The sequence below is a fragment of the Tympanuchus pallidicinctus genome, unplaced genomic scaffold (assembly GCF_026119805.1).
Source record: "Tympanuchus pallidicinctus isolate F22 unplaced genomic scaffold, pur_lepc_1.0 scaffold4, whole genome shotgun sequence".
Classification (NCBI taxonomy): Eukaryota; Metazoa; Chordata; class Aves; order Galliformes; family Phasianidae; genus Tympanuchus; species Tympanuchus pallidicinctus.
The window spans coordinates 22,753,477-22,774,288 of record NW_026294758.1 but is presented as its reverse complement, the minus strand read 5'-3'; the positions used below and the strand labels follow the sequence as shown (position 1 = coordinate 22,774,288).

The window sequence follows — 20,812 nt, the reverse complement described above, 5'->3', positions numbered from 1 at the left end:
TCAGGGTTGGAAGTGATCTCATACAACTGTGACTACTTATAAGCAAGGCATGTAGTCCTGACAAACCACCAGGGCCCCTTCTGAGTGGAAAGAATAGGCACTTACGAATACACAGTAATGGATTTTATGCTCAAGTGACTGCTAGGCAGGTTCTCTCTTTTCCTTAAAAAAATCCTCAAAAAACAAGCCTTCAGGGTTTGTTAAGACTGGCTGCTCTTTTGAGTTGATTTATGTTAGGCAAGATTAATCACAACTTATTAGCAAGTCTTTTACCTGTAAAGCACAAGAGTCATTATTACTGTAATACACTGATGAAAAATAGAAGAATTTGGCCCATTTACTTTCTTTTGTAGTATTCCTGAACTGAATGTGCTTGCTCTGCCACTGTAACTGTGTATATGCTAGATTATATGCATGTGGCCTGTCTGGTGTGCTTAAACATCCCATTCATACTCATAAATGACAGAAGTCCAAACGTTGGAACATTTGAAAAACAGCACCTACTTTGACTGTATAATTCCATTACTTTAAATGGGTGCCTGACTTTCAGAAACAGATATGAATATGATTGCTGATGGGTCCATGGGGACTCAACAGTGAAATAAATTAAATTGGCTTATTTGAATGAAGTTTTTTTTCTTGTAATGTGGGACTACATCAACTGCAGAAATCCATCTAGAAACTCAAAAACTGGATATATTTTATGAAGTGTCTGTCTCCAGTAAAATTCTGGCATAATGTCAAGTCCTGAGGGCCTTTATGCAGGCACTAGATTTTACAGCTTCTTATTTGGTATTTGGAACTCAGTTTGCCCAATTATATCTGTTCAGTCAATCTGTAATATTCTTTTTGTGACCTTCTTTTCATATCCTTCATATCCTTCTATTGATACTTTCATCTGAAATTGTTTGTTTGCATTGTAAAGTATTTGTGAATTACTAGCTTACAGGTGCGGGTTCTGCTGCTGTGAGGACAGACTGGCTCTTCAGATTGCTGAGTCAGAAATGCCAGGGAAGGGGAACTGCGTAAAACGCTTCATGCTCAGATGCATACTCAAAACCAGACATCACACTACATGGCATTTAAAGCCATTTCCCTATCTGAGAAGACCTGAAACAATCATTTTTGTTGTGACAAGAGGATAAGTGGCTATGGAGGAGATTTTAGAGTAGACAACTCTACATACACAAGCTGGGCGCCATAAGAGAAGCAGGCACAGTGATTTTATGCTCAGCTCTCACCCCCACAGACTGGAATGTTGAAAAAAGAGAATAAAACAGCAGTGTAATTGAGGGCTATATGGTAGCTGGATTCTGCATATGGCACAGGCATGAAGCTAGACGCCACCTTGAAGTAACTAAGCCCTACACTGTCAAGACAGCAGCATCTCCGCCTCCTGTGTTGTTCTCCTATTTTTCTCTCCTAGATTTGAGTTTAAAAATGCCTTTGCCCTTCCCAGGAGCAGCCTCAGATACGTAGGGATAATATGTAACAACTCGGGGGGTTCAGTCTGGAAAAGACAGCTGCCTTTTTATGAATCTTCAGTGTTGTGCAAAGACAGCAATTAATGTGCTCCCAAATCTCCTTTTCAAGTCTCTGCTTCATGTCCAGTCATTCAAACTGGTGTCAAAATATAATTCTGGACCAGGTATTTGCGCACTCAGCCCCCAACCATTAGGTGAGACCCGATGTGTAAATTATGTGGTGTGGATAGGCTGGCAAATTCTTAAGTTGACTCGATGATGTTGAGGCTCATTTCCAACCTAGGCAATCCTACAATTCTATGAAAAAGCTAGATGATTAGGCCCTCCAGGGAGTGGTGAAACAACTAAGCTGAACTCCCTACTTCAGATTAGATTAACTACAGCTCAATGAGAAGGCGTGACATATCACTCCTCCGATGGCTCTTGTAATCAAAGGAGTCTAAGAGTGCAGAGAATTATAATCACAAATGGGCATGCTCACTCATGAAAATGTTAATGAAAAAACTTGCTTTAATTTCACTTCACAAGGAATCAAACCATCATGCAAAACTGGACGTTAACTACAAAGTAAGGAAATATCTGGCTTTACTCAGTAAAGTGAACCTTCATTTTTGCTTCAGCTGCCAATATCTTGAAACGTGTTTTAAATAGTATTAGTATCTGTCCTCCCAGTGTTGATACCGTCACTAAAGTACTTGACCCTTAATGTTTATTTTACACATGAAATATACTGATTTTCACATACATTGTGTATATAAAACAGATTCACAAAATTAAATGCTTAATAGCTAAGTAAAAAAATTTTATGAAAGCAATAGGCATAATAAAATATTTTAGGCTTATTTTCTATCTACTAATTATAAAACAATCCCTAGAAAAAAAAGTTCACTCTAACAGTATAAACATTAGGATTCCCAGACGATTATGCGACAATAAGCTTGTTAAATTTATTGCTCCATCACCACCTACCTTAGAAGGGGTTCCAGGAAGAGGACGAGTGTCAAAAGAACAGTTATCTATAAAAGAATCAAATGTGAAAGATACTGAAAAAGATAAGAAGTGTACCAAAATAATAATTTACATGAAAGACCAACTTTTTACTTTCAAATCATACTGCAGCATTTCTCTTAGCTCATCTTCTTAGATTCTGGCTATAATACGCATCACTCACACTATGGTACTTACTGCCACAAAGACATAAGTACATGCACTGCCTTAATAATGACTCAAAGGAGTGTAAAAAGTAAGAGCAAGTATGTTCAGCACAGCTCTAGCTTTCAGTTAGAAAAATAGAAGGCAGCTCTTATAGAGAGAACACTGCTTCTGAAATAGAAGAGTCAGACAAGGATCAGAATCAGAATCACAGAATGGCCCAGTTTGGAAGGGACCTCAAGGATCATAAAGCTCCAACCTCCCTGCCACACACAGGGCCACCAACCTCCACATTTAACAAACCAGGCTGCCACGGTCCCATCCAATCTGGCCATGAACACCTCCATGGACGGGGCATCCACAACCTCTCTGGGCAGCCTGTTCCAGCACCTCACCTCTCTCTCTGTAAAGAACTTCCCCCTGACATCCAACTCAAATCTTCCCTCCCTCAACTTAAAACCATTTCCCCTCATCTTGCAGTTATCAACCATTTCAAAGAGTTGATTCCCCTCCTCTTTGTAGGCTCCCTTTAGGTACTGAAAGGCTGCAATGAGGTCACCCCACAGCCTTCTTCTCTCCAGACTGAACAAGCCAACTCCCTCAGCCTGTCTTTGTAGGGGAGGTGCTCCAGTCCCCTGATCATCTTCGTGGCTCTCCTGTGGACCCTCTCCAACAGCTCTCTGTCTTTCTTGTACTGGAGGCTCCAGACCTGGACATAGGTACTCCAGATGGGCCCTCAGAAGAACAGAATAGACAATCACCCCTGTCCCTGCTGGTGACCCCTCTTCTGATGGAGCCCAGGATACCATTTGCTTTTTGGCCTGCAAGAGCACACTGCTGGCTCATGTTAAGCTTTTTGTCTATCAAGACCCCCAGGTCCTTCTCCACAGGGCTGCTCTCAAGGACTTCTCCTTCCAGTCTGCATGGGGATTCCTCTGTCCCAAGTGCAAAACCTTGCACTTTGCTGTGTTGAACTTCATCAGGTTCACCCATGCCCACCTTTCAAGCCTGTTGAGGTCCCTCTGGATGGCATCCCTTCCTTCCACAAAGGCAGCAAAAAGGAAGTGAATGCGATCTCATTTGTGTAAACATACACGGCGCATGACATTAAAGAAGAAACAGGTCCAAGACTGCGTGGGACCTCAGGATTCCTCTAATCCCCCTAGACATAAGTGCGTCTAGGCACTGTAAGTGGGTGGCATTTTAAAGATTCTCTTTTTCAGTATCAGGTGCAGTGAAACCTTTGTCTCACTGCACCCTATCCAAATGCCTTAACCAGCAGTGCTGGCACGCTGACACCTCCCTGGCGTAAAGTGTGTTGGAGGAGTGTCAGGACGAGCAACTTGGTAGCACAGATAGACAAAGCAAAACAGAGTGCCACTTGAAGTAGTAAAGTGCATTTTTGATCTGCTGTTACTTTTAGACCATCTGGCTGCCATATCCTCCCATAAAATACAGGATCTGCTTCCAGCCTGCATGATCTGGTGGATTTCAACTCACTTGAAAATTCAGTATTTCATTTTTTTTAAATCTAAATTTAAATTATATCTATGACAATCAACACCCACTCAGTTTGCAAATGCAAAAAAATGCACCCATTTTTAATAATCTATTTATGCTTTACAAAGCAATAGAAACAACTTACCACTTTCTGAGCCATGTCGTGGACAGGGAATGGACAGAACCCTTAATAATCCATCCGGTTTGTATGAATAATGCTCAACTAACTACCAGAATGAGAGAAAAAAAAAAAAAAAAAAGAGAAAGAAGAAAGAGGGAGATACCAAAAAGTAAGAGAGGTGTAATTGACTGTCTCCTAATCATGTGCTTATGTGCAATAATCCGTATTTGTTACACCAAATGATCACAGAATCACAGAATTGTAGGAGCTGGAAGGAACCTCGAGATCCAACACCCCTGCCAAAGCAGGCTCCCTACAGCAGGTTGCACAGGTAGGCATCCAGGTGGGTCTTGAACATCTCCAAACTCCACAACCCCCCTGGGCAGTCTGTTCCAGTGCTCCATCACCCTCACTGTGAAGTTTTTTTTTATTTGTGCTGAATGTCCTATGCTTCAGTTGTGGCCATTTCCCCTTGTCCTATCTCCACACTCCGCTGAAAAGTGTCTCATCTCTTTGCCTCCTGCACCTTAAATATTTACAGACATTGATCAGGTCCCCTTTCAGTCTTTTTTTCCTCAAGCCTGAACAGATCCACGTCACTCAGCCTTTCCTCATAACAGAGGTGCTCCAGGCCCTTTATCATCTTCACATCCAGAACCTTTCTGTGGGTATCTTTAGACCATCTTTACTTTTCTCTAGCAGACGGGTGTATTTCTGAAGGGATTTTGTGGCTGAATCTGGAACCCAATCCAAGAACTGGATTTGTGAGATGCTATATTCTCCACCTGGCTATATTAACATCAATTTCTAAGCTCCAAATAAATAATTTATTTTTAAACATCTGAGTTTCATCTTTTTTTTTTTTTTTTTTTTTTTTTTTTTTTTTTTTGTGGTGGTGGGTTTTTTTTGTAGATTTTTTGTTTGAAAGATGCTCTCTTTGGCCTTAGGCTTATAATGGTATGTAAACAGTTAACATATATATATAGCCCCAGTAGCTGTGGACTTTTGTGTTCCTGTATTATCCTATCCATGCTTTTCATCATTACATCACAGGAACATGACTCCTATTTTGGCACTAGTGCATTTGGGCAGGAAGGAGGGGGTCTGCACATGAAAAAAATGGAGATGTTCAAAAAACTTGAACATTAGGCAAGCTGCTTAAAATTTCCAATAACTCAACAGATATGCAGGATATTTACAAGAATGCTAGAAGTTAATACGCACAGGTAAAAACTTGTTTTTTAAATTTATGACTCATTTTTTTTTTACTAAAGTTTTAAGAAAGGATACAGAACTCTTCAAGGCTTTTAATTCCTTTAGCTTCTTCAACCTATCCAATTATTTCTCCAATTTTATTATCAACTATGGCATAGTTAACTATCCAGTTCTCAACTGTTTTATTTTTAATAGAATTCAGACATGTTGTTGTGGTAATGATTACAAACTACCTTTGTTCAGTCTAAAAAGTAGGGAATTTCAAAGTTAAATAGTGCATTATGTGTACAGCATGCCAAATCATCCTATGTGTTTCTTAAAATTCTGCTTACATTATTACAAAGGACATAAGCAAAACACCGTACCTGGCATAACTGTTATTGTATACAGTATGTCTCTTACAAATGAAATTAGTCTTCCGTTCTAGAGAATGTCCAGTTAACTGAATAATGATTACAGCAGTTTAAAACTCAGTGAAGCTGCAGCATCACCATTTAAAAATGATTGAAATCTTTACATTTACTTAGCTTTCTCCACTAATGAACATTTTATTTGTGTAGGAAAACCACAAAAGTTGTAAGGAGTACAAATAAACTGCTTTAACATGCTGCTGTTTAGCTAAAGATAGTTGAAGCATAGCAAAGTAAATGGGACTGCCTAACTGGGTAAAACTGCAACGTGATGACAGACACTCAAGTGATTCAAATTTAACAGACCTGCCAGAGGGTGTCAAATCTTTTTCCATCTGGTATGGAGAGCTTTCCTGTCTTATCTCTGTCAATACGATAATGCAGTACTTTTCCATCATTCAGCAGACACAGGGCATAGGAACCATTGCTGTCCCTTTCTCGGATTCTGTAGGATTAAGAGAGAATTTTAGGGTTACTCTTTACTATCAATGAGGAGTTGAGTTGAAGATGCTTTTTAAATTCACCTTTTCCTTTAAGCTTTTGAATTATAAAACAGCAAAGCCTGCACAGCAACTTCAGAAGACATTTTGTTAAACCATTCATTTATTTCTTAGTGTCATTTGTTTTCAGATAGACTTCTGTAATGCTTCTCTTTTTTCTCTTAGAAGTCAACAGAAAATCCATGATGTGGAGCTCTGTGCTAGGCAGCTACAGAACACTGTGCAGTGTACACTGTGCTCTCTGAGCTAGGAAGCACTTATAAAAAGCTCTTGCATTCAGACCTACAAAGCCCATGGAAATCCATTCTGTGTAAGAAGCTATACTTCAATCCCATCCCCAAAAAATATTAAAAACAATAGATACGTGTATTTATTAAAATAAGATTCTCTTTCAAAATTAACAGATGGCTGCAAGGGTAGAAAGCAAAATACTAGAAGAAGGTAATGAGGAATACATATAATGGAAATTTTTTTTTTCTGTAATAAGCTTCTGTAACTGAAAAAAATTGTACATTTCTGTAATCATTAATTATAATTCCCAGAAAGACAATGATGCTTTGTTTCTGATTTCACAAAGAATTCATGTGAAAGTTCACACAGTATTTTTTTACAGATCATGTCTAAATTCCACTAGGGAGAAATATCTGCATATAATACAAAATAATTCCCTAAAATTCATAGGTATCCAGGATATCCTGCTTTCAGAAGATCTGAGATGCCTTTACTGTGCTGAACAATTGTATACTCACGGCTAGTTCACACTGAAACAAGATGTCTCCTTGTGACTGCATCCAGAGTAAGAAAGAATTTGCTACTAGCTCCATCACAGCTGGCCTAGCATTATTTTAGTTCAGACAGCAGCTTTTACTTTAAACTGCATGCGGTCAGTTGCTGCTGACAGCAGTACTGAGACAGCAGTAGAGTTAGCTGAAACTTTTCTGGAAAATTTTTTTTCTCCTATGAAAAGCCCTGATTCAGCAACACCTACATTCCCATTTTCAGTGTGCACAGAAAGGTGCTCTCTCTCTCCATTGAGTTTGCCTCCTTTCCTCTTCATGCTCCCCACTGATGCCCACAGCAGGGGGCTTGAAAATAATCGGTCTTCAAGGTCTCCCCAAACTTATGGCATTCTGTGATTCTATACTGATCAGCTCTGACAAGGTATGGAGTGACCTGCTTGACCACTTGATTTCCTAAGGCAGTGTGGGACACTGGAGCAGCTCAGTAGTTTCCCATATCAATGGAACCCAGATTTGAATGACGCTCAAGATTTTCAAAGCGCTGCTCAGACAGAATTGAGAAGAGTATTTACAAAATCCTGTTTTTTGCAAGAGGAAAGACCACTGAAGTCAACTACATCTATCTCAGATTTTACGCTGAAACTGACTTTATTTGTCACTATATACATCAGCAGTTATTATCCAGAAAAAGCAAGCATTAAATTCTGTTCCTCAGTCTCTCAACTCTGAGCTAAAACTCTGTTTTACTACCAATGCAACTATTTTTCATGAAGAGTGATTTTTGTTGCTGAAGATGTGAAGACATTAGCAAGACACCAGCTAATGGTAGAGGGAAGTAGAGATTCTTTTTTTCTGAAACCAAAGTAACTTGCATGCTGTTTCCAAAGCAACTTGAAACACATCGTGGTTTTTCATGACATGCAGGTGTTTTCTCAGCATGCCGATTTCCTGTGCTTACTGACCAGTGGAGAACAACAGGTTCTGCTAAAATGAAGAATGACTTTTGCTTTGTCTTCTTTTGAGCTGCTCCTAGCAAAGAAGACACTTATACCTTTCAAAACACGTCTGAAGAACAAAACAGATTTAAAGTACAAGATACTTCCCAAATTTGGCAATCACATCACTTAGTTATTCAAAAAGTGCTCCCACAGAACTTATCATTACAGTTCAAACTGAAAACTTTTCTTCCTCGTTTTATTATCATAGGACAGATTTCACAGTTTTATCACGGTCTTGTAGACTGTGATAACAGCTGCATAGGTTAGGCTAGCCATCTAGGACTGAAGCTCAATTTAGAGCATCCAGTATATTACATTTATCATAAAAAACTGAATCAAATAAAATAGCTGCTCAAGATGAAAGTCTGAAACCTATTCAAATGAAAATCAGTATTTCCACATTATCTTGATGCTGACTGAGCTACTCACAGTCATCACATCAGTTTTGGGGGCTCTCTCAAATGCAAATTTGATTCTATATAAAGTGAGCACATTCAGAGTTCAAGTACATTCAGAAAAAAAAATCCAAAATTAAAACCGTACTATGTGTTTTGATGTGCGCTGAAGTTAAGCATGATATTTTTCACTCTCGAATACAAATTGAAATAAAAAAATCTTCTTTAAAAAAAGATAATTTTTTTTAAAGTATTTTTACAAAGAAGGAAGGCAGCAGTGAAATATCAAGCATTCTTCCCCTTCATGCCATCATAGCTAATTATAAATCTGAATAAAAACATAAAGAGAGTAAAGAAATAACATAAAGGGAATAAACACGGCCCTTTCACACACTGACATAAGCCTGAAAACATAACAACTTCAATGTGTGGAAATCCAAATTCACAGATATAATAAAGAGAAGCATTAAAGCATTTGATGCTTGCTTTGATGCATATTCAAAACAGGAATTTTAGAAGTAATGGAGAAACTCAAATCGCTACACAATGCAATGCAAAATAACTTTGATTTTAATTTTCCTGAGATCAATGCTTGGGTATTTCTTATGCTTTTATGTCTGCAATCCAAATAGCAATTACTATTTAGAATATCATTATAAGTTCTGTAAATAGCTATGCATCCTTTCTTTTGGTGGAGTCTATGTCTTCCTTGGGAAGCAACCACAACAATTTTTGCCTCAATTTTTTTTTGCTTTCACGTGAAAAGCCAAATGATCTTTCTTTATAAATGAAAGAATCTCTGAGGGTAAAAAGAAAATTAAAAAATACTATTGAACATGTCTCACTGACCATATAGAAAAAAAAGACAGCATTCTAGAAGAGAATAATAAGGGAAAGCAATTAGCTAAATGCTTGCTTTAGGAATGGTATGAAATTAATGTCACTGATACATCCAAGGGCATAAGCAAGTTTCTTCTTGGTATTGTTTCGTCTTCTCAGCAATAACAGCTTCCCTGATGCCAAAGATACTGACATTCCCCACTAAACATGCAGACACAGCCATTCCCTGCTTGCCTGTCCTTATGATCATCTTTCCTGTAATGTTATTCATATCACTGTTCTTCATTTTCACTTCAAAAATCAGCACCACACTGAACACACCGCAAATCTGAGGACAATATGTAATCTGTAAGAGCATCACACAAGGGTGAAAATGGACTGACTGCAGTCTTCTATTAAATCACATTTCCTCCCCTCTCTAAGAACATATTAAAAACCACTTCAGAAATCATAGAATCATGGAATGGTTTGGATTGGAAGGGACCTCTAGGATCATCTAGTTCCAAACCCCCTGCTATAGGCAGGGACAACATGCAGCCTTCTGATGTCAGCATACTTCAAAATTCAAGCCACAAGCTGTTGTTATTGAAAATGGAATGCAAAATTTTATTTCCTTGTAAGAGTATTGAGATTTTCTGCAAAATGATGGAACAATTTGGCAAGCAGGACTGTATCATCATTGTCTATTTTGCTCACATTTTATCTTATGTAACCATGCCCAGTTCTAATTATGGATACAAACACAGTAAGGGCAGATGCACTTAAAAAATGCTTTACAAGATCAGGTAAGTGGCCCACCTTGCTCATTTCACCCCTTAGTGGCAAATGCCCAGAGGAAGACATTAAGAGTAATATAAATACAAAAAGCTACAGGTATCAATAACACTTGCAAAATGTTGCAAAGTGTTGCAAAGTCTGAGCAAGTCTTTTGCTCAGAAAAAAAGAGAACTGATCGCTTACAGACAACTGCACTTCAGAACTTCAAATTGCTGGTAACAGTGCTGTCTGTTCTGACTTGTTAGAGGCAACTTGGTCCCTAGAGGCCATGAGGTGCCATTCTGAGTAGTGTTGTGATCCACTTACATGATCTACACCAGTCCTGTATGCTTTAGAATGTTTAAATACATATTAAAGATGGTTCTATGACACTAAAATAATGTTAAACTTTTCACATATTGTATGAATTACATACGGCTGTGGACTGATATAAAAGGTTTATAGAAGGTAATCTGCTAATTCTGTAATGTCTTAGCCACATTTTCCTTAAGGATGAGCTTTTATGTTTAACAGTATTTCTGAATATTTCTGAATAGTTGTAATTGCAGGGAAAGCTAGTATTTCTTATACTGTTAGTCTGTACTTACTAGCCAAATTTTTCTAATAGTTTTTTTTCTAATAGTTCATTTTTCTAATAGTTCATGTACATATGCACTTACATTGATAATACTAACATTATTAATAATAGCACTAAAACCAGTAATATTATCTGTGATCACCCAGACAATGCTGATCACCATATTCTGTAATTATACTTTCTACCAGATAAGGTCGAGTGAAAAACTAACGCTTATCAAAATTCTGATAAGAGCTGGAGTCCTCTACAGCATGAAAAATAATGCTATGAAGCCAACAGAGGTTTGAAACTTAATTTAAATCCTCTGTTTTGAGTTGCTATTCAGCTCATTTAAGGGACATTATATTTTCTTTCCATTCTTTGAAATTCTGCAGCTGGAATGGCAATCTTTTTCATAAGTATTCCTTTTGGAAAAATTGGGCACATCTTCCAATTTTATGTCATGTCATGATTTCTGTATTTGGATTTGAAAACAAGCTCTATAGCACTCAAAGCAGCACTTATTCCTGTGAATAGGTGTGACAAAAACTTTAAAAAGACCTCTGAAAATTCTTTAGCAATATATTCACAGATAGCTCAGAACTCTTCCAGCAACTTGAATGAGTGGCAGTTATAGATTTATGATGGTATTTAGGGCATTTTGAAAGGCAATTAGAAATCTTTTCAAATATTTCCATAATTATTGCGTATAAACATCTGGATTTAATAATCTTGTAGTGATGCAAGAAACTGCTATGAGTCTAAGGATTAGATGAGGTCTCATGGAGATCCCTGCAATGGTTTTTGCTGCAACAAAAAGACAGGAGATTTCTGATGTGATTACTTTTTAAAAGGCTTTGAAAAAGAAAATACAGAAGTATTACAGCCTCCTAAAATTTACTGTCTTTTCCAAAATAAAGAAGTTAATATTTGTAATATGCCAGCATTATTTCAGGCCTACCTGTGGCCTTGATCAATTCCACAACTTTTCAAAATCTGGTTTCCATTTATTCTCTGTGACTGCCCTCCAGTTCCTCACTTAACAAGTGACTGTTTAGATAGTAAATATTTCTAAATTTTACCCTTCAGTCACCTATTAGACTTGAGTGTCTCAATCAGTGTGAAAAAGAAGTCCTCGAGCAGCTACATTCACAAGCAAAATTCTCAGTGTTCAGTCCACAGATGTAAAGAAGATTCCAACATGTGCTGTTATTGGTAAGGAAAAATTATGATTGTTGTGCCTGAAATCTAAAACAATGCACTTCTCTAGCATTCACTATAATTTTGCACCTCCTGGTTCAGTTAGCTTACTAACTAGTGGTTTATTTCTCTGTATCTGCTTAGCAAGCCCATGTTAGGCAAAACTGCAGAAAATGTCTCTGAATTAGACAGTTGCTTTTTTATTTCCTATCAGTCTCTAGTCTTCTGATCTGATCTCAGAGCTAGAAGAATGGAAAACAGATTTCTAGTACAAATAACCAACAGTCTACTTCTCTTGCTGAATTATGAAGTAGTGAATGATGTTACCTTGATTTTTCCCTAGAAGCATAAGAGTCAACCACAGCTAAATGGTTACTGAGCTCTAAACCTGCCACACAGGCAACTCATACAAGAACAATTAATGTTCTTGTAATGTTCTTGCTAATAGCATTTGTCCTGCAGATGCAAAAGTATAGACTGCTGTACTATACAGAAGTATAATACTGCTGTACTAAGAAGGACATAAGCTGAGCATAAGTTCTAGAGATGTTTCTCATGGTCTAAAAAGAACTTGAAAGCTGAAATTTTCACTGAGGAAGTAGTCTCCCCAACATGAAAGAAGTCTTCCGAGTTGCAACAGAGATACCTAAGTCACATACCCATTGACATAATCAGTCCCAAGGAAGATGTGACCATGCCTGCCACAGCTCATTGTAAACAGCATTAGAAATGCCTCCCAGGCTGTCTCTAAGGGAAGGAGGAAAGTGCTGGAAAATAATTTCTATTTAGAGCTGAAGCTGAAGGAATACTTAAGATAAAAAAATAATAATAAAAATAGACACCAGGTCTACAATGGAGACCGTAAATGTCAGATCTGCTAAACAAAAACGCCATAATTCCAAACCACATACCTGCTCTTAAGAAATGTTAGCTTTTTTTTTTTTTTTTTAAAGAAACCTAGTTTCCTTTATTCGTCCAAAGAGAAGCACTCTGACCACATATAAAACAATATGTCCTGAGGTAAACTGGAAAAGATGCAAGTTTTAATATATGATCAACACCATGATTCAAAGGATGCAATAATAATTTGCTAAGATTTTGCATCTATAGACAGAAAATAGTAACAGAGATGAGAAAAATAACAAGGGAATGAAAAGAAGGAATGACATTGCTGTGCTGGTGGTAATGTACTATGTACTGACTACTTTCATCAATCCTTTCAGTGCTACTGAAAGAAGTGTTCAGAGGAGGTGAATCTATGACAACAGGAAATTTTGGCTGCACAAACTTTTAACAATTTTTTTCTTATCATGTGTAGAGAAAACAGCTGAGTAGGTGACTTTTAGTCAAGTACAAAAAACTCAGAGATTAAGATGGGAGATATTTCAAGAAATCAGATGTCAATACACTCAAAGTATTAGTAGGTAGCACACGACAGGGATTAACTCACACTGAAAGGAAAATTTACAGGACTTAAAATTTAAATTAGCCATATAAAAAATATGAAGGCTCCATCTCCATAATTTGCCAATGAGCTTGGCAAAATAATGGCAAATCAGTAATGCGAAAACAGTTGATACTGAAGAAGCACATCCACCCCATACTCACTTCTGAGGTTTTACCTTGGACAAGCTATAGAAAAGTCAAACCTAAATGAATACTGAAGAAGATTACAGGGGTAGGTGATGAAACATCCACCAAGTGTTTCTTCCTCAGACATGGCCTCTGAGCTCCAATTTCCCTTTTTCTTTCTTGGAGGCTGGGGAGTGGGTCAGGGGAAAGAAGGGAGGATGGCAAAAGACGTCACAGTGAAAACATCAGAACTTCTGAAATGAGGATTTCCTGAAGGACTGTTTAGCTGGAAAATTTTGACTGGCTTTGATCCTGACAAGATTACAACAAGTCACCAACTCCAGTGAAGGGTCTGCATTAACAAAGAAAGTGACAGACACAAAACAGTCACTACCAGTGGAACACTGACAGCTATGGGCACCAGAACTGGTTAACATAGGCTGTCTATCGGTATTTTTATGCCATCCGTAAATCACTGTGTTGGCTGTTGGTGGCAAGGCTTTGGTTGAGGAGCACAGTGGGAGGAGGTCAGATCTGCCCTGAGCAGGTCAAGGCTCATTACAGCCAGCGATGTGAGACACCCCTACGGTGCTGCTCAGCCCCTCAACTGTGCACACAGAGTGTAGCCCTCTAAGAGGAGAAGATCAAGAAGGAACTGCAGTCTGCCAAGAGCCTGCACTACAACAGGAAGTTTGAGAAGGAGCATCAGAAGGAAACTATTACGGAACTGACTGTAAATTCAAACTCTTACCCCTTGTGCTGTCTGATGGGGAGAGGAGTTGGGCACGAAGCAGTGAAGATAAGCTTGTGAAAATGGGAGGGGTGTGTTCTGACAGTGGTACATGTTTTTGCCTTTGTAATTCAGTATCAAAATTTTAATTGGTAATAAATCAGTTTTCTCAAGAACTGGTAAACAATTTCCCAGTTCTCTCTCAAGTTGACCAACAAGCTTTTCATTCCTGTTTTCTGACTCCCCATCCAGCTGACATGGCAGATTGTGAGAATAACTTGGTAGGCTAAAGTTAACTCACCACAGCCACTTTGTACTCATGGCTTAACTTGACAGGCAGCATAACATCAAACAAAGCTTTTTGCTCATGCCCCTCCTCTTATGGGATAAAGAGAATTGGAAAAAAAAAATAGAGGTAGAAATTGCAGCTTGAGATGGAAACTATTTACTAATAGTAAATAAGACAGAAAAGGAAGACAGAAATAACAGTAATTATGTGTATATATATATACATATATATATATATATGGAATCATATATTATAATCACAGAATCACTTTGGTTGGATAAGACCTTAAAGGTCATCAATACCAACTATCCACTTAAAAGTCCATTGCTAACTCATGCTCCTACATGCCACATTCTCATGTCTCTTAAATTTCTCCAGGGTTGGCAAAGCCATCAGCTTCCTGTGCAGCCTGTTCCAATGCCTAATCACCCTTTTCATGAAGAATTCTTTCCGATATGCAATCTAAACCTCTATTGGTGCAGCTTGTAAAAACTGAGCACTGTATTCAAGGTAAAGTCTCACCAGTGCTGAGGGAGACAGAGGGAAAATCCATTCCCTGGTCAATTCCTGCTTCCGATACAAGCCAGGATACCAGTGCCCTTGGACATACAGGCGCACTGCTAGCTCATGTACAGCCAATTGTTGACCAGAACCCCAAGGACCTTTTCTGCCAGGAAACTTGTCAGCCATTCTTCCTATAATGCTGCATTGGGTTATCATGATGTAAATAAAGCACTCAGCACGTAGCCTTGTTGAATGCCATAATAATCAGATAATTGACCCACTGATCTAGCCAATTCAGATCCACCTGCAAACAAATGAACACTCCCTATTATTATCTCCCATCTTTAGATAAGTGAAAGCCCAATTTTGGAGACATTTGCTTAATGTAGGAATAGTTACATCATATAGTATCTATCATGATGGACTAGGTGCTCTCACTACGACTAAGCCACCTCTTTGGGCATATTCTCACTTGATATTCATTCAAGTGAACTATGCAATGACACTAGTGGCAAACAGCAGCAATGCAGGAAAACACTCACAAAAATTTTCCATTGTTTCTTGATCCAATGAGGATACGCTGCTCTGACTCCTCCCGAGTGATCCTCCCATGGAACCAAGGCATCTTCTCATGGGCTGTAGTGGCAATCAGTTTCTCCAGCTGAGGTTTTTGGCTAATGATAGCTTGTTCAAGAGCATGACCCTGGAGTGATAAAATAATGAGACATTCTAACTGTCTTCTGCAGTAGAAAATATACAGATAAAACCTCTGTATTGTATTGCTTTTGGGACACCTAAAACATGCACATATTTGTTTTATGTTATGAAAAATAGTAGTTGCTACATCGACATTAAAAGATTTTTTCTTTATTCTGAGAAAGAAATGAGTAACTTAATACACCAGTATCTCAACTGAAAAGGTAGTCCGACATAGCTAGACATATTTAACGACCCTGAGATGTTGAACTGTATCTCCTAGAGTGTTGTCCAAACACTGCTCAAGATTTGGCAGCTTGGTGCCATGACCTCTGTTCTCGGGGGCCTGCTCCAGTGCCCTATCACCTCTGGTGAAGAGCCTTTTTTCAGTACCCAACCAGACCCTCCCCTGATGCAGCTCCGTTGGTGGGTCCTGCTGCTGTTATCAGAGAGCAGAGATTAGCGCTTGCCCCTATACTCCCTTAGTGAGGAAGCTTTAGGTTGCCCTGAAGTCCACTTTACGGCAAATTCACCTGGATTTACCTGCAGATTCCATGTTTGTTTGACATACTCTCTGATGAGGTTCTCTTTTAAATCTTCAAAAGGCCCTGTTTTGGGCTCAACGCCTGGTGGTCGATTGAAAGATCTTCTCAGTAGACAGATAAGGCCATCTGCTTCCTCTGAATGATAGTTAATGAGTTCAGCAGGACTTGCATGTGATTTGCCTCCTGCAATAGCATATGTCCCACTCAACTCCCTCTCAATTGTGTAATGATGAACCTTCCTTCCATAGGCCAAGGATAAGGCAAAGCCCCCTAGGTAATTTCGGCTTTGGCGAAGCAGGTATAGTCCATCACTCATTCCTCCTTGCATCAGATACTCCTCAGCTTCCTCACGTGTAATATTGCCAAAGAAGTATGGCAGATGGTTAGCAGGGCTAGCCGTGTTGGAAGCCATGATTATTTTTTTTCTTTCCAAGTAGTCAGTTAATGTTTAATGCCTGAAAAGAAAAAAGGAAACATGAGTATCACTGAAAATAATTAATGTGATAGTGTCACCTTAAACAGCTTTCATTTCTAATTGCTTATATTGTAATAATACAAAGGAACACTGACAATGAAAATACAGAAAAGAATGAAGTTCAGTATCTCTGAAGAGTAGTGAAGACGATAGCTTAAATTCTTTTATTCTTAATTTAACAGTTAAAGAAATCTCTTACAATTATGTAATTCTGAAAAACATGCAGTGTCTCTACAGATCTCTACCTACAGGAGTACTGTTCTTGTCTCCTGTGTTCCCTTGAGTTACCTCAATATTTGACTCTGTCATCAGGGAAACTTATTTTTACTAAAGACACATTAACACCTAAGACACATTAACACTGCCTGGACAGCTAGGGGGTACTGTCCTATAGAAAAAGACTACTGTTTCTCTGTCTTTACAAGATCACTGAATATCTAATATTATTTTTCCAGTGTATGTACACTAATAAAAATGTGTGTATACAAAATACAACAACTGAGAACATTCATGTAGAAAATAGATATCAGTTTTATTCATATTACTGTTACTCTGTCTTTCCATCTTCATTATTTTGAATAAGGGCTGAATAAAGTCTGACAAAAGAATGAGAAGCTCAGCTGCTGTTTCAGTCGCTGTGCAGGATCTAGCTGCAGAAGCAGTACACCCTTCACAATTAAAATAAATGGCAGGATTTTAGGGAAACGAATCAGAAGTCCATGGAATCAGCATTAAAGAAAATGCAAGTATACGTCAAGATCACTCAGCTTGCAGCTGGCTGAAGTGCACAACCAAGTCATGTGAAAGCGGGGGAGAGAACTTTATGGAAAACCTTGTAAGAACGGAGGGTCCCTGGTGCAACACTGCAACTGAGGAGTTGGCATCCTAAAAAAGAACCCTTTGTCACAGGATGCTTCAGGCTGCCATCTTCCCTGGCAGCCTTACTGCAAGCATGGTTGTGGCCTGCTCAGTTCATAGATGGATCATTAGCAAACTGTGGCCAATCTAGAATTTCTTGCACATGGGGCAAGACACAGGTGAGAAATACCTTTACTACTCTGAGTACACAAGATAATTGCAGTGAGGGGAGCACACAAGTCAACTGAACAAGAATCCCACAGTATAGAAAACAATGCAGAGAAGTATAGACAGTGCAATCAAGACTGAGCCATATGTTTTGCAGATCTTCTGATTTTCTCTCCTTCCTGAAGAAGGGAGACATACCAGCTACAGAACTACTACAATCCTACAAAACAGATTTGTATACAGCTTATTTATTAACTCTTGTGGTTTGCATCCAAAAATTACTAACTTAAGATCACTTTCTACATTAAATTTAACATTTTCAGCATTTATGTTGATAAAATTTCCCTGTGCTTTGCCTTTTAAATCTCTACATTTTAGGCAGTCATTTTCTTAGTCAAAATTATCTATCAATACATCTCTTTGTTTATTTATTGCAAAAGAAACCTGTAAGGTAAGAGATGGAAGAGGACAGTAGTCACCACAGTAAGTCACCACAAACAGCCATTCTACAAGAAATACCATCTAAAGCAGCAATTACATTTGCACCAACAGAAGATTAAGAGGACTCCCATTCAATTAAATGCATTATTTCAGTAACTCATTGCAGGGCCAGAGGTTTGTAATCACTGACACGTGTCCCAGTTGGATGTTCTTACTGGTATCTCCAGGACCCATATAGGAGCCAGTACTATCCAACATCTGCATTAATGAGAGGGACAATGAGGCTACAAGTTCACATATAATACTAAACCACAAGCTGTAGCAGATAAAACAGAGGATGCCATTCGCGGTGACACTGAAAAGAGTGGAGAGCTGAGCTGAGAGGAGTTTGGTTTATCTGAACAGCTGAAAGGAATTTGACTTATCTGAACAGGGAAAAATTCAAGGACTTGCACCTGGGGAGGAATAGTGCCAAACACAAATATACACTGAGAACTGTCAGCCTGGAAAGCAGAAGAAAATAACCTTAAACTTGTGGTGGACAACAAAATAAGCATGACCCAGCAAAGTGACTCTAGAACTCCTGAAGAAAAATACCACCAGCCGCTTCAGGAGGGAGCTGTTTTCTCTTCTCAGCACTGTTAAGCACCCTGCTGAAGTACTGTGTGAAGTTCTGGGCTCCTCAGTAGAAGGTAGCGATGGACATAATGTCGAAAGTCCATTGGAATACTTCTAAAATGAGGAAAAGGATGGAGCATCTTCCCATAGGTAGGATGCAGAGAGAGCTTGGGCTGTTCAGCTGAGATTCTGCTTAGGGCAGATCTCATCAAGGTGTAAAGATATCTGAAGAGAGAATGTAAAGACAATGGAGCTAAGCTACTTCTTCTATCCACTGAGATGAGGCAAAAACACAGAATGTTTCTTCCTACCATTAGGAAACATCCATGCTGTAAGAGTGGCTAGGAACTGAAACAGATTGCCGAGGCAGGCCTTGTCCATGGCAGCTCTACCTCTAGAAAATGGGTGCCCAGCAGATCGGCTTGCCTGAGATGAATAAAGAAGTACTGTCTTGGGCACTCCAAAAGTAGTGTCCCCTATGTATTTCCATGGAAACGACATGTACAAAGAGCACAATAACACTATTTGATAGAGCAAATTCTCAGCTAAAAACACTGTTTTCCCAACCAGTCACCACCATTAGCAAAACATTTTCAGCAGCAGTGAACAAAAACCTACATGCGGTGATTGCAAAAATATGCACCAGAGGAGGTGAACCAGTGTCACTGCCGCCACTGTTGAAACGAACCACCCACCATATCACTACACTCACATTCACTGTTTGGTTTCTATAAACATTCAGCAAGCATCAATGGATGTAAAGGAGTGCTATTATTTCTACATGGAGGAATTCAGCGGCACACTTATCCCTGATGCACACTTGAGTGTCAATACTATTTACTCCGACATCACCTTTCCTGCCATACGTTGCATGGGAATGGAGGAGGTTAATGCCCCATACATGTCAGTATGCAGTTTTGACAGTGTCTTCATTAATGTGCTTAACAACACAATAAAATAGAAGGCATTACTTTTGGAAAAACTCTTGTATGCTAATGAATATAAGCAACAGAACTTACTCCTTACGTATTTTTTTTAATTAAAAAAAGAGAGCAACAGAACCATAAAGCTAGTTTGACCTCATTTTTGTGAAACAAATGCATCAGCCTGGTTTGATGGCAGTGGTTGCCATTCTTTGTGAGCTCTTGAGGTGTGTGTCAGAGACCTGTAAAGAAATTTTACCCTCCCTGCACTTCACCCTTGAAAACAGTTGTTCACATACGTATATACCACCCGGAAGCAGTGACATGACTGAGCAACTGTGAAGCAAGGGATATTTCCTTCAGGTAACATAGGGCTTATAAAGATCTCGTAGAGGGACACAATCAGATTTTTGAGCTGAATGTCTGATTGCAACTCTACACATTCTGTTTGAAAATGTGTAGATAATGCATGACTGAAATATGATGCTGTCTGGAAATGGCGCTGCAAATAAAAAAAAATAAATATTGATGATTATTTTGGCAAAAACTGTTTTCAAATTCCTTTATCAAAATACAAAGCACAGCTGCATATTTTTTGCTGTCCACAGGACTGTGTTTACCCAGTGTATCAAAATGCATACAATAATGCTAATGCTTTGCTACTCAATTTATTCCACTCTGTCATCTCAAGCGATCTCCCTCTGACTTTCTCGGGAGTGAGTCCTCCTACCCTGGCAGCCCTTGCAGGGGATGAACCAGGGCCCTCCAGGGGCTGAGGAGGTTCCCAGTGCAGAGCACTCAACAGGCCTGAAGATGACATGGTTGCCGAGAAGATAACAGTGTCCAAAGAGGCAAGCTTTCCACTTTTTGAGTGCTTGTCTTCCTGGCTAGGCAACGTCTATCAGCTGGCCCTGAGACCACTGAGATTTCACAAGAAATTGAATATGATGCCCATGACCTCAGAGCTTGTCTGCAGTCACAGGTGCTGTCCCAGGCATTTTGTTCAGGGCTTCTATGGCCATACACACAAGTTGTGCAGGTTTAAGCAGGCCCATGGGCTTGTGGTCTGTGGAGTGCAGCATTTCTGGGTGCTGAGCAGAAGCAA

At 39.0% G+C, this 20,812-nt stretch overlaps 1 protein-coding gene across 3 annotated transcripts in view; it reads right to left on the bottom strand.

Moving 5' to 3' along the window:
• SYK (spleen associated tyrosine kinase) overlaps positions 1-20,812 on the bottom strand; it is a 44,764-nt gene that overhangs the window by 17,831 nt on the left and 6,121 nt on the right. For all 3 annotated transcript variants that reach the window (XM_052700925.1, XM_052700923.1, XM_052700924.1), the window contains exons 2-6: positions 16,223-16,679; positions 15,526-15,686; positions 6,189-6,327; positions 4,282-4,363; positions 2,454-2,500 (exon numbers count right to left, since the gene is read on the bottom strand). In XM_052700925.1, coding sequence (XP_052556885.1) covers positions 2,454-2,500; positions 4,282-4,363; positions 6,189-6,327; positions 15,526-15,686; positions 16,223-16,636 — 843 coding nt within the window. In that variant the 5' untranslated portion in view covers positions 16,637-16,679. The remainder of the gene's footprint in view (positions 1-2,453; positions 2,501-4,281; positions 4,364-6,188; positions 6,328-15,525; positions 15,687-16,222; positions 16,680-20,812) is intronic.